The following is a 14,038-nucleotide window of genomic DNA, read 5'->3' on the forward strand; positions in this document are numbered from 1 at the left end:
TTGGAGACCACCATGTGGGTGGTAAGAACCCAACACAAGTGCTCTTAACCGCTGAGCCATCTCTCCAGCCCGTCTGTTTCTTTATGGGCTTATTGATAATGGAGGAAGTGGAAGCAGGGTGATCAGGAGTTCAAGGTCATTCTTAGCTATACAAGGAGTTTGAGGCTAGCCTGAACTACATGAGACCCTGTCTCAAACAACAATTTTAAAAAAGTGGACCTCATGATATATATAAATACAGAGTTTATTGACCTCTTGAGATCCAATGACACCACAGGATCCAGTCTCTCCCGGGACATCTTTGCAGAGGATGCCCTCCCATGGTTAACACTCAGAGGAGAAGTCTCTGACATTTGTCTTCCTAGAGGAGCACGGGTCTTGTTACTCCCACAATGCACAGCATCACCTGGTAAATTGTTTGCTCTACCAGAGCGTTTTAATATTTGGGCACTGTGTATAAACCCGGCACTCAGGAAGCTGAGGTCAGAGGACTGAGAATTCCAGACAGCCTTGTCACATGGTGAGCACGCTGTTTCAAACAACCGACAGGGAGGCCAGGGGTCCCCTCAGAGGGGCCTTAGGCACCATCACACAAGGAAGAACTTTCCTTCTACAGGCTTTCCCAGGAGAAGTGAAAGCTGAATAAGACAGGAAGAAAGCAAAAGGAAGAGACTTTTGTTTCATTTTGTTTCTCTGTGTAGCCTTGACTGTCCTGGAACTCACTCTGTAGGCCAGGCTGGCCTCGAACCCAGAGACCTGTCTGCCTCTGCCTCCCAGGCGCTAAAATGAAAGGAGTGTGCCACCACCATCTGGCTGAACGGGGGAGATTTTTCAATTGCTGCCTTTTGGAAAACGACTCCAGATATTGGTTCCTTTGTCCCTAATACTGCACTTCCAAGAAACACCCAATTCCCAGCCGTGGTCGGCTTGGCCCTCCTCTTTCAGGCTAAGGTAGTCACCTCTTGGGTTGAGTGTTCTGCCCTTAAGAGACGTCTGCCAGAGAGAAGGGGCTTATAGAGAAGCCACCCACAGGCTGAGGAAGAGCTCGGTATCTGGATGCCTCTGGAACATGATCAGGGATGCACACAGTACTCAGTGGGGCTCTCTCCATGCCGCCCTGGAGGCTCACAGATCCTCCTTCAGTCGGCCTGTGCTGGAGGCGCAGCGGAAGCCCAGGTTGTCTGAGGCGGAATCTGGAGTGTTGCCCATCCTGTAGTGGAGCAGGGAGGAAACGTGCACACTATTGGGATGGGTTCCGCTGAGAAGGCAGTTGGTGTGGTGGTGTGAATAAAAGTGGCCCCCCAGGCTCATGTATTTGAATGCGTGGTCACCAGGGGAGTGGAACTATTCGAGAAGGATTGGGGGGGTGTGGCCATGCTGTAGTAGGTGTGGCCTTCTTGGAGGGAGTGTGTTGCTAGGGGTTGGCTTTGAAGTTTCAAAAGCCCACACCTGGCCCAGGCTCGCTCTCTCTGCCTGCTGCCTAGGGATCAGGATGTAAAGCTCTTAGCTATAACAAAGCTTGAGGAGTCCTGGCTGAGGCCAGAGAAATCAAATCTACGGTGAGTGAAGGAAAAGTCCTGAAGACTGGAATTCTATGGTGGGGAGCCACCGCTGATCACTATATGAGGAACAGTCTCAGCACCTCCCTAACAAAATGACTTTAAGCAGTGTTGTGTGTGTGTGTGTGTGTGTGTGTGTGTGTGTGTGTGCATCCAGCAGCTTGAGGAGTAGTATAAATCATGTCTCCTGGCTGTGACCCACCAAAGTACAATTCCATCTCCTTCCCTCTGCCTGCTCTGTGTGAGAAGGGAGCCTAGAGCATGAGGTTGCTGGGCAGTTCCCTGACTGCTGCTGAGTCTCTCCCGGGGATCTATGTTTACTTCCCATGGTCAGTGGGGGGCTGGCTTGCTTCTCTTACAACTTTCAGTGGGGGCAGGCTATGCAAGAAGGGTGAGGAGTGTGAACTAGATACCGAAAGAGATGGACCAGGAAGGGACTGGAGAGGAAAAAAAGGGCTGGGTGCAGAAGGCCAGCATCTACACCCTTGGGCATGGCTACCGAGGCTTGTGGTCCCTGACCTGAGACCCTTACCTGGTGGTGACCCGAGCCCGGTGATTGGCCGAGCCGTCTGCTGTGTCGATCCATGATGCCCCCCGGAGGACACGCATGTCCTGGCCAGCAGACTGGTACGTGGATGCCGTCCATTCCCACACATTGCCCATGAGGTCATATAGTCCTTCAGCATAGCAGTAGGTCATTAGATGGGGAGGTAGGGGACTCTCTCCCTCCACCAAATGTCCTGGAGTGGCCAGGGGAGAGTTTTACTCCGCCACTTTGTCAGACACTGTACAACAGGAGGTCTTACCATAGTTGTTCTGTGGGGGGAAAGCATTCACTGGTGACAGTCCATGAAAACCGTCTTCAGCTCTGTCGCCCTTGGGGAACTTTCCCTGATGAGAACAATGGAAGTGAAAGACTTATCAGCCTGTCCCAAGCCAGGTGCTCCTGTCCACCAGGTCACTCCATTCTGCTGCTTCATGGGGGAAGGACAGTGACCCCAGCTTCTCTTACATGGTACTTTGGAAAGAGCGCGGTCTCCACCCATCTATGTTCTACATCTTCTGCCCGGGATAGAAGCATTGGATCCCATATAAACCCAAGTCTCCTGCTTTTACTTAAATACACCACCTATGTTTATTGATATCATTTGTTCAATTTCATTATTCTTCTCATCAAAATGGGGTTCAGGAGCTGGGGAGATGGCTCAATGGGTGTGCATTTGCTATGTAAGCATGAGAACCGGAGTTCATATCCTGAGAACCCACTAAGCTGGGCATAGTGGCATGCATCTGTAACTCCGGTTCTGGGGGAGGCTGAGACAGGCAGATCCTGGGGACTGGTTGGCTAGGCAGTCTAGCTGAAATGGTGAGCTCCATCTCCCACTGAGAAGTCCTGTCTCAAAAATACTATGGAGTGGCTGGAGAGATGGTTCTGCAGTTAAGAGCATGTACTAAGGGCGGGAGAGATGGCTCAGCAGTTAAGAGCACTGGCTGCTTTTCCAGAGGACCGGGGTTCAATTCCCAGCACCCATATGGCAGTTCACAACTGTCTGTAACTCCAGTTCCAGGGGATCTGGCACCCTCACACAGACGTACATGCAGACAAAACACAAATGCGTATAAAAATAAATATTTTTAAAAAACGGCACGCACTGGGTCACTGTGCTCGCAAAGGACCCAAGAGAATCTGAGTTCCGTTCCCAGCATCCATGTCCTGGAATTTGTTCTGTAGACCAGGCTGGCCTTGAACTCAGAGATCGGCCTGCCTCCACCTCCTGAGTGTTGGGATTAAAGGCGTGCGCCACCACCGCCCTGTGTTCCATTTTTGAGTCAGCTGCTTAGGAAGACACTGAGCTTGTGATTTGTCCTGGGAGGACAACCTTGTCTCCCCAGGCCCTGCTAGGCATTGTCATCCTTGTCTATGGCCTAAGCAGTGTTCCATACAGCACTGAGTCCCACCAGGGACTGAAACAGTACCTCTGCAGGGCTCAATCAAGGCTTGGAGAAGGAGGAGGGGTTGGGGGTCTTACCTGCCACAGGTTGGTGCGGTTTGGCTGGAACTGGTTCCCCCATGGATAAACCTGGCCTGCAGGACGGCAAAGAGACAAAAAAGACCTGGGTGAGAAGTAGAAAGTGAGAGAACCAGCAGGGAGGCAGGAGACAGTGAGAAGGGGCCACTGACATCACTTCCTTTCATCCCATCATAAACCTCCCCCAACCTGGGAAACAACAGATAGATTTGCATTGCACGCTGGACACCACGGCCCTGTCATTCTGAGTGTGGCAGAGGTACACACAGACATGGAGGGAAGGCGCAAGGGACTTGTTAGTGGGACTTCAAGTGCCCATCACGAATAGGCAGGAAGCAGCCTCATTTGCCAGAATTGTGGCGCACGCCTTTAATCCCAGCACTCAGGAGGCAGAGCCAAGCGGATCTCTGTGAGTTCGAGGCCAGCCTGGTCCACAAAGCAAGTTCCAGGACAGCCAGGGCTGTTTACACAGAGAAACCATGTCTCAAAAAAGCAAAAAGTAAAATAAAATAAAACTGATTATTGATATAACCTTGTGTTCATGAAGAGTATAGAAGTGCTTAATGTGGGTCTGTCTTCCAAGTGCTGGGATTAAAGGTGTATGCAAACACACACACCTTCTCTTTCTCTGTATACATTTTTTTTTTTGAGACAGGGTCCCACTATGTAGCTCTGGTTGTTGTCTTGGAACTCACTCTGTAGACCAGGGCCAGGCCTTGAACTCACAAAGATTTTCCTGCTTCTGCCTCCCCAGTTCTGGGATTTAAGGTGTGTCCCATTATGCCCAGCTTTCTAATAACATTTTTTAGGGCTTCAAGATGGCTGAGCAGATAAGCATCCTGCTGCTTTTCCAGAGAATGTGAGTTCAGTTCCCAATATACACATCTGGCAGCTCACAAACATCTGTAACTTGTTATGTCACGTTGTAACTGACTGGTCTACACTGGATCAGAGATGAAACCACAGAACAGCAATTGGCCCCTTGCCCATGTTAAAAATCACTACTGTAGATGACTCGGACCCTCCCAACCCGTTCAACCCCCAGTGCAGGGAAGGGCAGAAGGTGAGTAAGAGAATGGCCTTGGCATCCACATTGTAGTTACCCTAAGAAACACACCCTGGCCCCGAACCCAGAGCCAGTGAAAGAAACACACTTTGGCCCTGCAACCAGAGCCAAAGAAACACACTCTATCCCTGACCAACTCAGTACAAAAATCAACCAATCCCTGAGTAGGAAAACCACCCTGAGCATGAAACCAGCCAATCCCTGAGCACAAAATCCAGCCAATGTCCGAGCTTGTCCAAGCTCAGGGATTGAAATCCGACCAACTCCCATCCTGGAAAAACTCCACCCTTAAGAAGCCCTATATAAACTCTGTGCCCATTCAGTTTGCCGCTGCCTTTTTCCTCCTTGGCAGAGGCAGCCGCCCTCCTGGATTCCTCACTCCTAATAAATCTCTTGAACGTGGTTTGGGTGAGACCTTTTGCAGGAATGGAGCAGAGCAGAGCTGGAGCAGAAACATTCTTGCTGGGGAAACCCTAGCGGAGCAGAGTTTTGTTACACTCCAGGGGACCCGAGCAAAAAGCTAAAGCTGTGTAACAACTTCGTCAGGGAAACCCTCCCCTGCTGGAGCAGAGTTGTTCCAATGGGAAAACCTTTCCCTAGAGCCGGGCTGCAAGCGGCTGTGCTTATGGTGACTTCCCGGTACTCCTTGGCTCCTGCCTGCCAGGATCCCTTTCCTTCCTAGCTGCAGTGCTTACACACATACCCTTCAAGCCCCCTCTGGCCGCAAACTCCCACTCCTCTTCTGTGGGTAACCGCTTTCCCCGCCATGCGCAGTAAGCGCCAGCATCGTTCCAGCTCACATGTACCACCGGAAGTTCCAGTTTCTCTCGGATGCCAGAGCCGGGACCTGCAGGCTGACAGCCAGGGGAAGTGAGATCTGGGAATCCAGGGAGAGGCTGAAAAAGGCTTGGCTTGGGGTGACTCAGTTCAGCTTTTAACCACTAGGTAGAGGAAGGAAGTCGGGAACGATGGATTGGTGAGTGAGAAACATAGAAGAGACGACAGGGAACCGTGGTTACACACACCTGTCATTCCAGGACTCAGAAGGTTGAGGAAGGAGGACCCTGGGCTACATAGTGAGATGCCATGAGGGAGAAGGGAGACAAAAGGATTCTTCAGTAAAGAATGCAGTAGGAACCATGGAAAAGAATTAGAGCAGAAGAAACAGGGTTATTCGTGGAATGTCCTAGCCACTCCTTAAAACAGCATTCCCGGTCAGGCGTTGTGACACACACACACCTTTACTCCCAGCACTCAGGAAGAGGCAGGCAGATCTCTGAGTTCGAGGCCAGCCTGATCTACACGAACTGTTCCAGGCCAGTCAGGGCTACACAGTGAGACCCTGTCTCAAAAGCAAAACAGATAAAATGATCTCGGTATACCTGGTGTTTTTAGGGACTAGGGGGTTAGGAAAAACAAATTTCCAGAATGAAAACTCAGCAGTAGTAGAAAATGAGGCAAAGGAACCAATACTCACCTGCCTCCAAAATGCCTTTTGCACTGGTAGCCACCAGAGGACAGACTGCAAAGAAAGAAACCCCATGAGGGCCAGACAATCTGACCCAGCCAAGGACCCTTCTTGACTTGCTATTGGAAGGTGAACGCAGACTATGGGAGTTTGGAATCTTTTGTTTTGAGACAGATTTCACAATGTAGACTTAGATGGCCCTGAACTGGTACTCACTATGCAGACCAGGCTGGCTACAAACTCAGAGACTCTTGAGTCTAGAATTGAATGTATACTCCAGGCTGGCTGCAAACTCACAGAGATCCACCTGCCTCTCTCTGCCTTCCGAGTGCTGGGATTACAGGCGTGCGCCACCACCGCCCCGCTCTTTTTTTAAAAAAAGATTTATTTATTTACTCTGTATACAGTATGTCTGCATGTGTCCCTGCAGGCCAGAAGAGGGCACCAGATCTCATTACAAGTGGTTGCTGGGAATTGAACTCAGGACCTCTGAAAGAGTAGTGGGTGCTGTTAACCACTGAGCCATCTCTCCAGCCCTGGAATGGAATCTTTTAAAAATGATATTGTGGGGCTGGCAAGATGGCTCAGAGGTTAAGAGCACTGGCTGCTCTTCCAGAGGTCCTGAGTTCAATTCCCAGCCACCACATGGTGGCTCACAACCATCTGTAATGAGATCTGGCGCCCTCTTCTGGTGTTCTGCAATGTATACATAATAAATAAATCTTTAAAAAAAAAAATGATATTCTGGGATCGGGCATGTAGGTCAGTCGGCAGAGTGCTTGCCTACCATGCATGAAGCCCTGGGTTCGGTCACCAGCACTGCGTCAACCCTGTACAGTGGTGCACACCTATACTCTCAGCACTTAGGAGGCAGAGGCATGAGGATCTCCGTGAGTTCAAGGTTAACCTGGTCTACATCATGAGCTCTAGGGTCTATATAGTGAAACCCTGTCTCAAAAACAAACAAACAAAAATAAAAAAATACCCCCCCCCAAAAAAACCCCAAAGCAAAGTAGGGGGATAGCTTTTTCCTTCTGACCTTCATCCTCTCTCTTCCCCCCTGAGTACTGGGATCAGGACCCACGGCTTTGCACATGCTAGTAGGCAGCCCTCTGCCACTGAGCTCCCTCTAAGCCTTTTAACAATTCCAGATTGAGATAGGGTCTCCCTGAACTGCTCAGGCTGGCCTTGACCTTGCTATCCTGCCCCAGCCTCCCAAGTAACTGGGCCTCCAGGCATTCATTACCAGGCTTGGCTGTTACCACCCTGGTTGTTCCTGTTAACTGAGCTGTGGGTATACTCTCTGGCTTCCACTGGGCCCCCAAGTCTGAACCTCCACAATGGCACCCTGGTGACCCCTCCCCTCTCCTGCTCAGGTCCCACCTCCACCCCCCCTTCCACCCCTCCTCCCCGTGTTCCCGGCACCTTCATCCTTCCCAGCCCCCCACCCCCTACCCTGTGACCAAGCAGGCTCTCTCACCGGCATCTGATTTCCTTGATCTCTAAGCTCGGGGGAGACAAAATCCTCAAAGACGAAGCTCCACCCAAAGGCCTCAGCCTCAGTCTGGTACTTTTTCTCCCGGACAAATTCCCTGGGAAGAGAGAGTCCCCTTGGTACAGTGGCTAGGATTCCATGCCCATCCCGACTGTCCTCTCCATCCTCTGCCCCAGAGAGGCCTGTGTCCTCATCCTGCAAGAGTTTTCGCAAGCTGCAAGAAATTGACCTGACACCCGGGAGAAAGTTATTTTTCCTTTTGTTTATGAAAGGTAGTTTTATTTTTGTTTTTTGTTTTTTTTCCTATCGAAAGTAGTCAGGTTTTTTTTCTTTTCTTTTCTTTTCTTTTCCTCTTTTCCCATTAAAATAATTGTGCCTTCAAGGACTCAATTCCTGAATAAGGTTGTGAAGACCGGCTCCTACAAAGCGGATGAGATGACCGTCACACACAAGACAGAAAACCATCTTAGTCGAGTGTGCTTGCCAGTCTGGTTTGGGGCTTGTGCGCCCTTCCTTCAAAAAGAATTACCTTGCCACGCTACTTTCGATTGGTGGGTTTGTGCGACACCAGGAATATGCTTCGAGTCTAACACACCTGACCGGACTTTCTGTGAAATTAGAACATGCAGTAGTAGAAATCCCTCTTTTGAGTATATAGTTCTGTGGGTTTTTTGGTTTTGTTTTGTTCCGACAGGGATTCACTGTAGAGCAGTGGTTCTCGACCCTCTTGATGCTGCGACCCTTCAATACAGTTCCTCATGCTATGGTGACCCCTAGCCATAAAATTGTCTTCATGCTACTTCATAGCAGTAATTTTGCTGTTATGAACTGTCGTGTAAATATCGGTGTTTTCCCACGGTCTTAGGTGACCCCTGTGAAAGGGTCACTCAACGCCAAGGGGGTCACAACCCACAGGCTGAGAACCACTGCTGAATAGTCTTTCTGGCCTGGAACTTGCTGTGTAAACTAAGCTGGCCTCCAATTCACAGACATCCTCCTGCCTCTGCCTTCCCAGTGCTGGAGTTAAAAGTATGTGTCACCACACCTAGCTTCTTTTTCTTTTTCTTTTTTCTTTCTTCCTCTTCTTTACTTTTCTTTTTTCTTTTTTTTTTTTTTTTAAGCTAAGAGTATCAGGCTGACCAGGATAGCATTGAATTCTCCATCTTCTTGTCTCTCAGCCTCTAGAATGCTGGGATTTTAAATGTGTGCCATCCCTTCTGGAGGTTCCATCTGTGTGTTCATTTAAAAACAGGATTTCCTATTTTACTGTTTAAAATAACCCTGGATTTTTAAAATTATAACCTGTTTTTATGTTCAAGCTATCTGTGTATTGTTTCTCCTGCAGTTGTACATAAATTTTTTTTTTTTTAAATATGGAATGCTTCACGAATTTGCGTGTCATCTTTGCGCAGGGGTCATGCTAATCTTCTCTGTATTGTTCCAATTTTAGTATATGTGCTGCCGAAGCAAGCACCATAAAATGTTTTTACATTCAAAAAAAGGTACAAATATTATAGAATTGTATTACATGAAATATACAGAATATACAAATTCATAGAGACAGAAAGATTAGACGTTATCTCAAGACAGAGAAGAAAGGAATATAGGGCAATGATTTCCTAAGTTTTGTGTGATGGAAAAGCCCCACAAATGGACAGTAGTATCAGGACATAATATCATGAATGTAATAAATCAGTACAACTAATGTAATTAATGAATATCATAAATATAATTAGGGAATGAATACTGCAAGTGTAATCAATGAATACCACAAATGGAATTAATATCATGAGTGTAATTAATGAATATCATGGGCGTAATTAAAATAAATAAATAAATGAATGAATGAATGAAACAAAACAAAACAAAAAAACCTGAGACCAGCAACAACAAAACCCCCAGGATTTCCTTATATTGTCCAAACTCCTATCAACCCTCTTGCCTTAGCCTACTGAGTGTTGTGATTACAGGGGTATAATACTACAACCAACTCTAGTTCTGTGAGTTTCTTTTTTTTAGACAGGGTCTCATTTTGTATTGCTGGGTAGACTAGAACTCATTATGTAGAGCAGGCTAGGCTTGAGCTCACAGAGGTCTACCTTCCTCCCTGCATCCAACCCCAGTGCTGGGATTAGGTCATGTGCCACGATGCCTGGCTTAGTTCTGTGAGCTTTTTTTTTTTTAAAGTTTAAAAAAAAAAATTTGATCTCATCATTTATATGTATGTGGAGTGGCAGTACATGCACCATATACATGCAGTGCCGATGAAGGCCAGAAGAGGGCTTGAGAGTCCCTGGAGATGAAGTTACAGGGAGTTACCTGATCTGGGTGCTGGGAAGTGAACTTGGCTCTGGAATACTAACTCCTGAGCCATCTCTCTACACCTGTGTTCTATTATTTTTTTTTTAACTTTTTTTTTTTTAAATAAAGAAGGTACTTCCTTTCTTTTCTTTCTTTCTTTCTTCTTCTTCTTTTTTTTTTAAGATTTATTTATTTATTATGTATACAGCATGTTTGACTGCAGGCCAGAAAAGGGCACCAGATCTCATTACAGATGGTTGTGAGCTACCATGTGGTTGTTGGGAATTGAACTCAGGTCCTCTGGAAGAGCAGCCAGTGCTCTTAACCATTGAGCTACCTCTCCAGCCACTTTTATTGTTGCTGTTATTGAGTCTTTCTATGTAGACTTTTTAGGTCTTTCTATGTAATCCTGGTTATCCTGGAACTTGGTATGTAGACTGTAACTCACAGAAATCCTCCTCCTGTCCCTGTTGGGATTAAAGGTGTACAACACCAAGCCTGGATCCTCAACTTTTAGTTTTGTGAGCTTTTTATCTATCTATCTATCTATCTATCTATCTATCTATCTATCTGAGACAGGGTTTCTCTGGGTAGCTTTGGAGCCTATCCTGGAACTTGATCTGTAGACACAGAGATCCGCCTGCCTCTGCCTCCTGAGTGCTGGGATTAAAGGCATGCGCCACCATGCCCAGCTGTATTTATTGTACTTAACGAGGAGGAGCCAGGCTGGATTCCCAACACCCACCTGGCAGCTCACAACCAGTTCTAGGGAATCCGACACCCTCTTCTCACCTTTGAGGGCAGCAGACATAAATGTGGGTGCACATACTAACACATAAACAAAACACTCATACATAGAATTTAAAAAATAAAAACTGAGATAATATCTTTTGTGGCTTATAAGACACTTGTCTACTTAACATCTTTTCTTTCTTTATTGGTTTTTGGAGACAGGGTTTCACTGTGTTGTGCAGCCCGGCTGTCCTGGAACTCACTCTGTAGCCCAGGCTGGCCTTGGACTCAGAGATCTGCCTGGCTAGGATTAAAAGCATGCGCCACCACACCGCCTGGCCTCTATTTAACATCTTTCACTTGGCTCTTGTATTAGTTTATTTTTGAGATAGAAATATTGGGAATGAAGATTAGAATTAGACAAGATTTGAAAGAACCCTTACTCACCCACCCACCCACCCAGCCAGCCCCCCCAAACCCTTGAAATACCTGAAATCTTTATTGGTGACTGGAAATACGTCAATGGCAAAGGGTTTTACCGTCACTTCCCGGGCAGGCCCTTCACCATCTCTGCCATCTGGTGCATCTGTGCCCATCAGAAACCTCCCACCCGGCAGCTGGACCATGGTGGGAGCCTCGGTACTTCCTGCAGAACAGGACAGGTAAGGGGCAATGGGTGCAAATACATGTAGATGAAATTTCACTTACCTCATTCTTTCTCTTTTCCTTTTTAAAGATTTATTTATCTTATTATGTATACAGCATATATGTCCAGAAGAGGGCACCAGATCTCATTACAGATGGTTGTGAGCCACCATGTGGTTGCTGGGAATTGAACTCAGGACCTCTGGAAGAGCAGTCAGTTACTCTTAACCTCTGAGCCATCTCTCCAGCCCCCATCCTCATTATTTCTTTTCAAAACTTTTATTGTTGTCATGGAGACAGGGCCTCACTATGCAGGTGTGGCTCACCTGGAAATCACTATGTAGACTGGGCTGACCTCGAACTCACAGACTTCCACTTGCTCCTGTTTCCTGAGTGCTCAGACTAAAGGTGTACACCGTCACACTCAGCTTTTTAAGACTATTTTTATTTCTGTGAGTGTTTATCTGCAATGCTTATAAGTGTACTGTGTGTGTGCCTGGTACCACAGAGGTGAGAGGAGAGCACTGGGTCCTCTGGAACTGAGTAGTTCCAAGGTGCCATGTGGGTGCTGGCAACCAAGCCTGGGTCCTCTACAAGAATAGCAAGTGCTCTTAACTGCTGAGTCATGTTTCCAGACCATATTTTATGATTTATATAACTCTCTTGCCTCAGCTAGGTAAAATTTAAAACTGTAACCTCCAATATATTTACATTTTCACTCACCCCCTCCACTCTATTCCCCCCCCATTCCCCCCCCCCCCAACTCCTTAGAAGACAGGGTCTCTCACTACATAGCTCTGTCTGTCCTGGAACTCATTATGTAGACCAGGCTGGCCTTGAACTCACAGAGATCTGCCTGCCTCTGCCTCCAAGTGCTGAGATTAAAGGTGTGTGCCACCATGCCTGGCTTCACCCACACTCTGTTCATGTTGTTTCTTTACCTCTCCCTTTGTACAGTTGAACACTTACTTTTTTTCTTCTTTCTTTTTGAGACAGGGTCTCATGTAACCTAGGCTAGCCTGGAACTATGTATCTGAGGATGACGCTGAACTCCTTACTCCCCTGCCTCAACTTTTGAGTGTTAGGGTAACAGGTGTGTACTGCTTTGCCCAGTTTATAAGATGTTGGGGATGGAACCCAGGTTGCATGCTAAGCAACTGAGCCAGCCCCACAATTTGTGTGCCTATGTATGTTAGGGGTTTTTCTGATGAAAAACAAAACAAGGGGTTGGGGATTTAGCTCAGTGGTAGAGCGCTTGCCTAGCAAGCGCAAGGCTCTGGGTTCAGTCCTCAGCTCTGAGGGAAAAAAAGAACATTGTTTTCCAGCTCCTTCACTCAAGGGACCCTCCCTCCTTAGCCTCACAAATGCTAATACCACAGGCATATGCCGCTGTGTCCCAGTTTAAGAACTCTCTGTGTGTGTGTGTGTGTGTGTGTGTGTGTGTGTGTGTGTGTGTGAAACCAGGGTCTCACACATGCCAGGTGACGTCAACCTGAGTTACACCTCAACCCCTCACTTTAAATTAATTTTTTTTTCTTATCTTAGTTTTTGAGGACAAGGTCATCCCCCTTCTCTCTCACCCTAGGCTGACCTGAAACTCAGAGAGATCTGCTTACCTTTGCCTTTCCAGAGCTGGGATTAAAGGCATGAGTGATCATACCCATCCTTTCAGGGTACTGTATTAGCTCTCTTCTGACTCTGACACAATTCTGTCCATTTTAAGCATAATTACAAGGGGGGAAATGAGGAAGTAGGAAAATCTCAGAGTAATTAAATATCAAACATTACAATATAAACAAACAAAGTTTTAAAAAATACCTTTAGGGACCAGGCTACATTTTCTATCCTTTGCCAATATCGGCACACATACACATAAAGGACAAATAAAAGGACTCCCCCACGTTTGCTAAAGTCCATTTGTGGTGGTGTACACCTCTAATCCCAGCACTTGGGTTAGAGACAGCTAGAGACCAGCCTGTTCTACACAGTGAGTCCCAGGTCAGCCAGGGATACAGAGTGAGATCGATCTCAAAAGAAAAAAAAAAAAAAAAAAAGACATATGGGGGGCGGCGCTGGAGGGATGGCTCAGAGGTTAAGAGCACTGGCTGCTCTTCCAGAGGTCCTGAGTTCAATTCCCAGCAACGACATGGTGGCTCACAACCATCTATAATTCGATCTGGTGCCCTCTTCTGGCGTGCAGGCAGAACACTACACATATAATAAATACATAAACCTTTAAAAAGAAAAAAAAAAATTGGTGCATTTAAACAGATAGAGTACTCCTAGTTGTAAGGGGTGACATCGGAGTTTTGGGTTTGACTTCGTGGTCTTGAGCTTTCAAAGCTGACTTCCTACAAATAAAAGCTTTGTATCACACGAGTGCACCAGCTGGATGGGGAAGTGGGAGACGGAGATGAGGAAAAACCAGCATGCTGCACTCGGCACTCGGGGGCCCAGGCAGGTCTGCGTACCAGATGAGACCCTTCCTTAAAAACCGGAGTGCCCAGCCCCAGCAAGCAGCCCGCGATCCCGCAAAAAACCCTCCGAGCAGCGGGGCAGCATCTGAAAGGCTGGCTGCAGTCCCTTTCGGGTGCTCAGGGATAGGGGAGACAGGCACAGAGCAACACACTGACCTAGCTGAAGCCTGGGACTGGACAGGAGCCACAGCAGAGACAAGAGAGGGAGCGAGGAAACCATGCTGAAGAGCCGACTCAACACGCATGCGCCTGCTCCGAGCCGGTC

The 14,038-nt window shown here is 47.5% G+C and overlaps 1 protein-coding gene and 1 non-coding gene across 4 annotated transcripts; both read right to left on the reverse strand.

The window, feature by feature from the left end:
• Positions 1-226: 226 nt before the first annotated feature.
• Sumf2 (sulfatase modifying factor 2) lies at positions 227-14,031 on the reverse strand. 3 transcript variants are annotated; one of them, XR_004943514.1, is made up of 10 exons: positions 13,930-14,031; positions 11,141-11,297; positions 7,604-7,715; positions 6,133-6,177; positions 5,359-5,509; positions 3,590-3,645; positions 2,366-2,450; positions 2,092-2,236; positions 960-1,210; positions 227-638 (listed from the first exon to the last, which is right to left on the reverse strand). XR_004943514.1 is itself a non-coding variant. In XM_036172578.1 (9 exons), the coding sequence occupies exons 1-9, from the start codon at positions 13,991-13,993 to the stop codon at positions 1,126-1,128; spliced, it is 900 nt and encodes a 299-aa protein (XP_036028471.1). In that variant the 5' UTR covers positions 13,994-14,031; the 3' UTR covers positions 765-1,125. The 3 variants fall into 3 exon arrangements, 2 of the variants coding, with proteins under 2 accessions (XP_036028471.1, XP_036028473.1); XM_036172578.1 differs by lacking the exon at positions 227-638 and having other exon boundaries at positions 765-1,210; XM_036172580.1 differs by lacking the exons at positions 227-638; positions 2,092-2,236 and having other exon boundaries at positions 765-1,210.
• On the reverse strand, positions 8,986-9,092 carry LOC118572832. Its single transcript, XR_004943532.1, has one exon. It is a non-coding gene; the product is annotated as a U6 spliceosomal RNA (small nuclear RNA).
• Positions 14,032-14,038: the final 7 nt, after the last annotated feature.

The sequence above is a fragment of the Onychomys torridus genome, chromosome 22 (assembly GCF_903995425.1).
Source record: "Onychomys torridus chromosome 22, mOncTor1.1, whole genome shotgun sequence".
Classification (NCBI taxonomy): domain Eukaryota; kingdom Metazoa; phylum Chordata; class Mammalia; order Rodentia; family Cricetidae; genus Onychomys; species Onychomys torridus.

What these genes read in the sequence shown, in the direction of transcription:
- Sumf2 (XM_036172578.1), bottom strand. Translation starts at nt 13,993, where the DNA reads ATGGTTTCCTCGCTCCCTCTCTTGTCTCTGCTGTGGCTCCTGTCCAGT. An exon ending in CAGTCCCAGGCTTCAGCTAG is followed by an intron (nt 11,298 to 13,929) that starts GTCAGTGTGTTG and finishes CCTGTTCTGCAG; the next exon opens with GAAGTACCGAGGCTCCCACC. An exon ending in CGGGCTCGGGTCACCACCAG is followed by an intron (nt 1,211 to 2,091) that starts GTAAGGGTCTCA and finishes GCTCCACTACAG; the next exon opens with GATGGGCAACACTCCAGATT.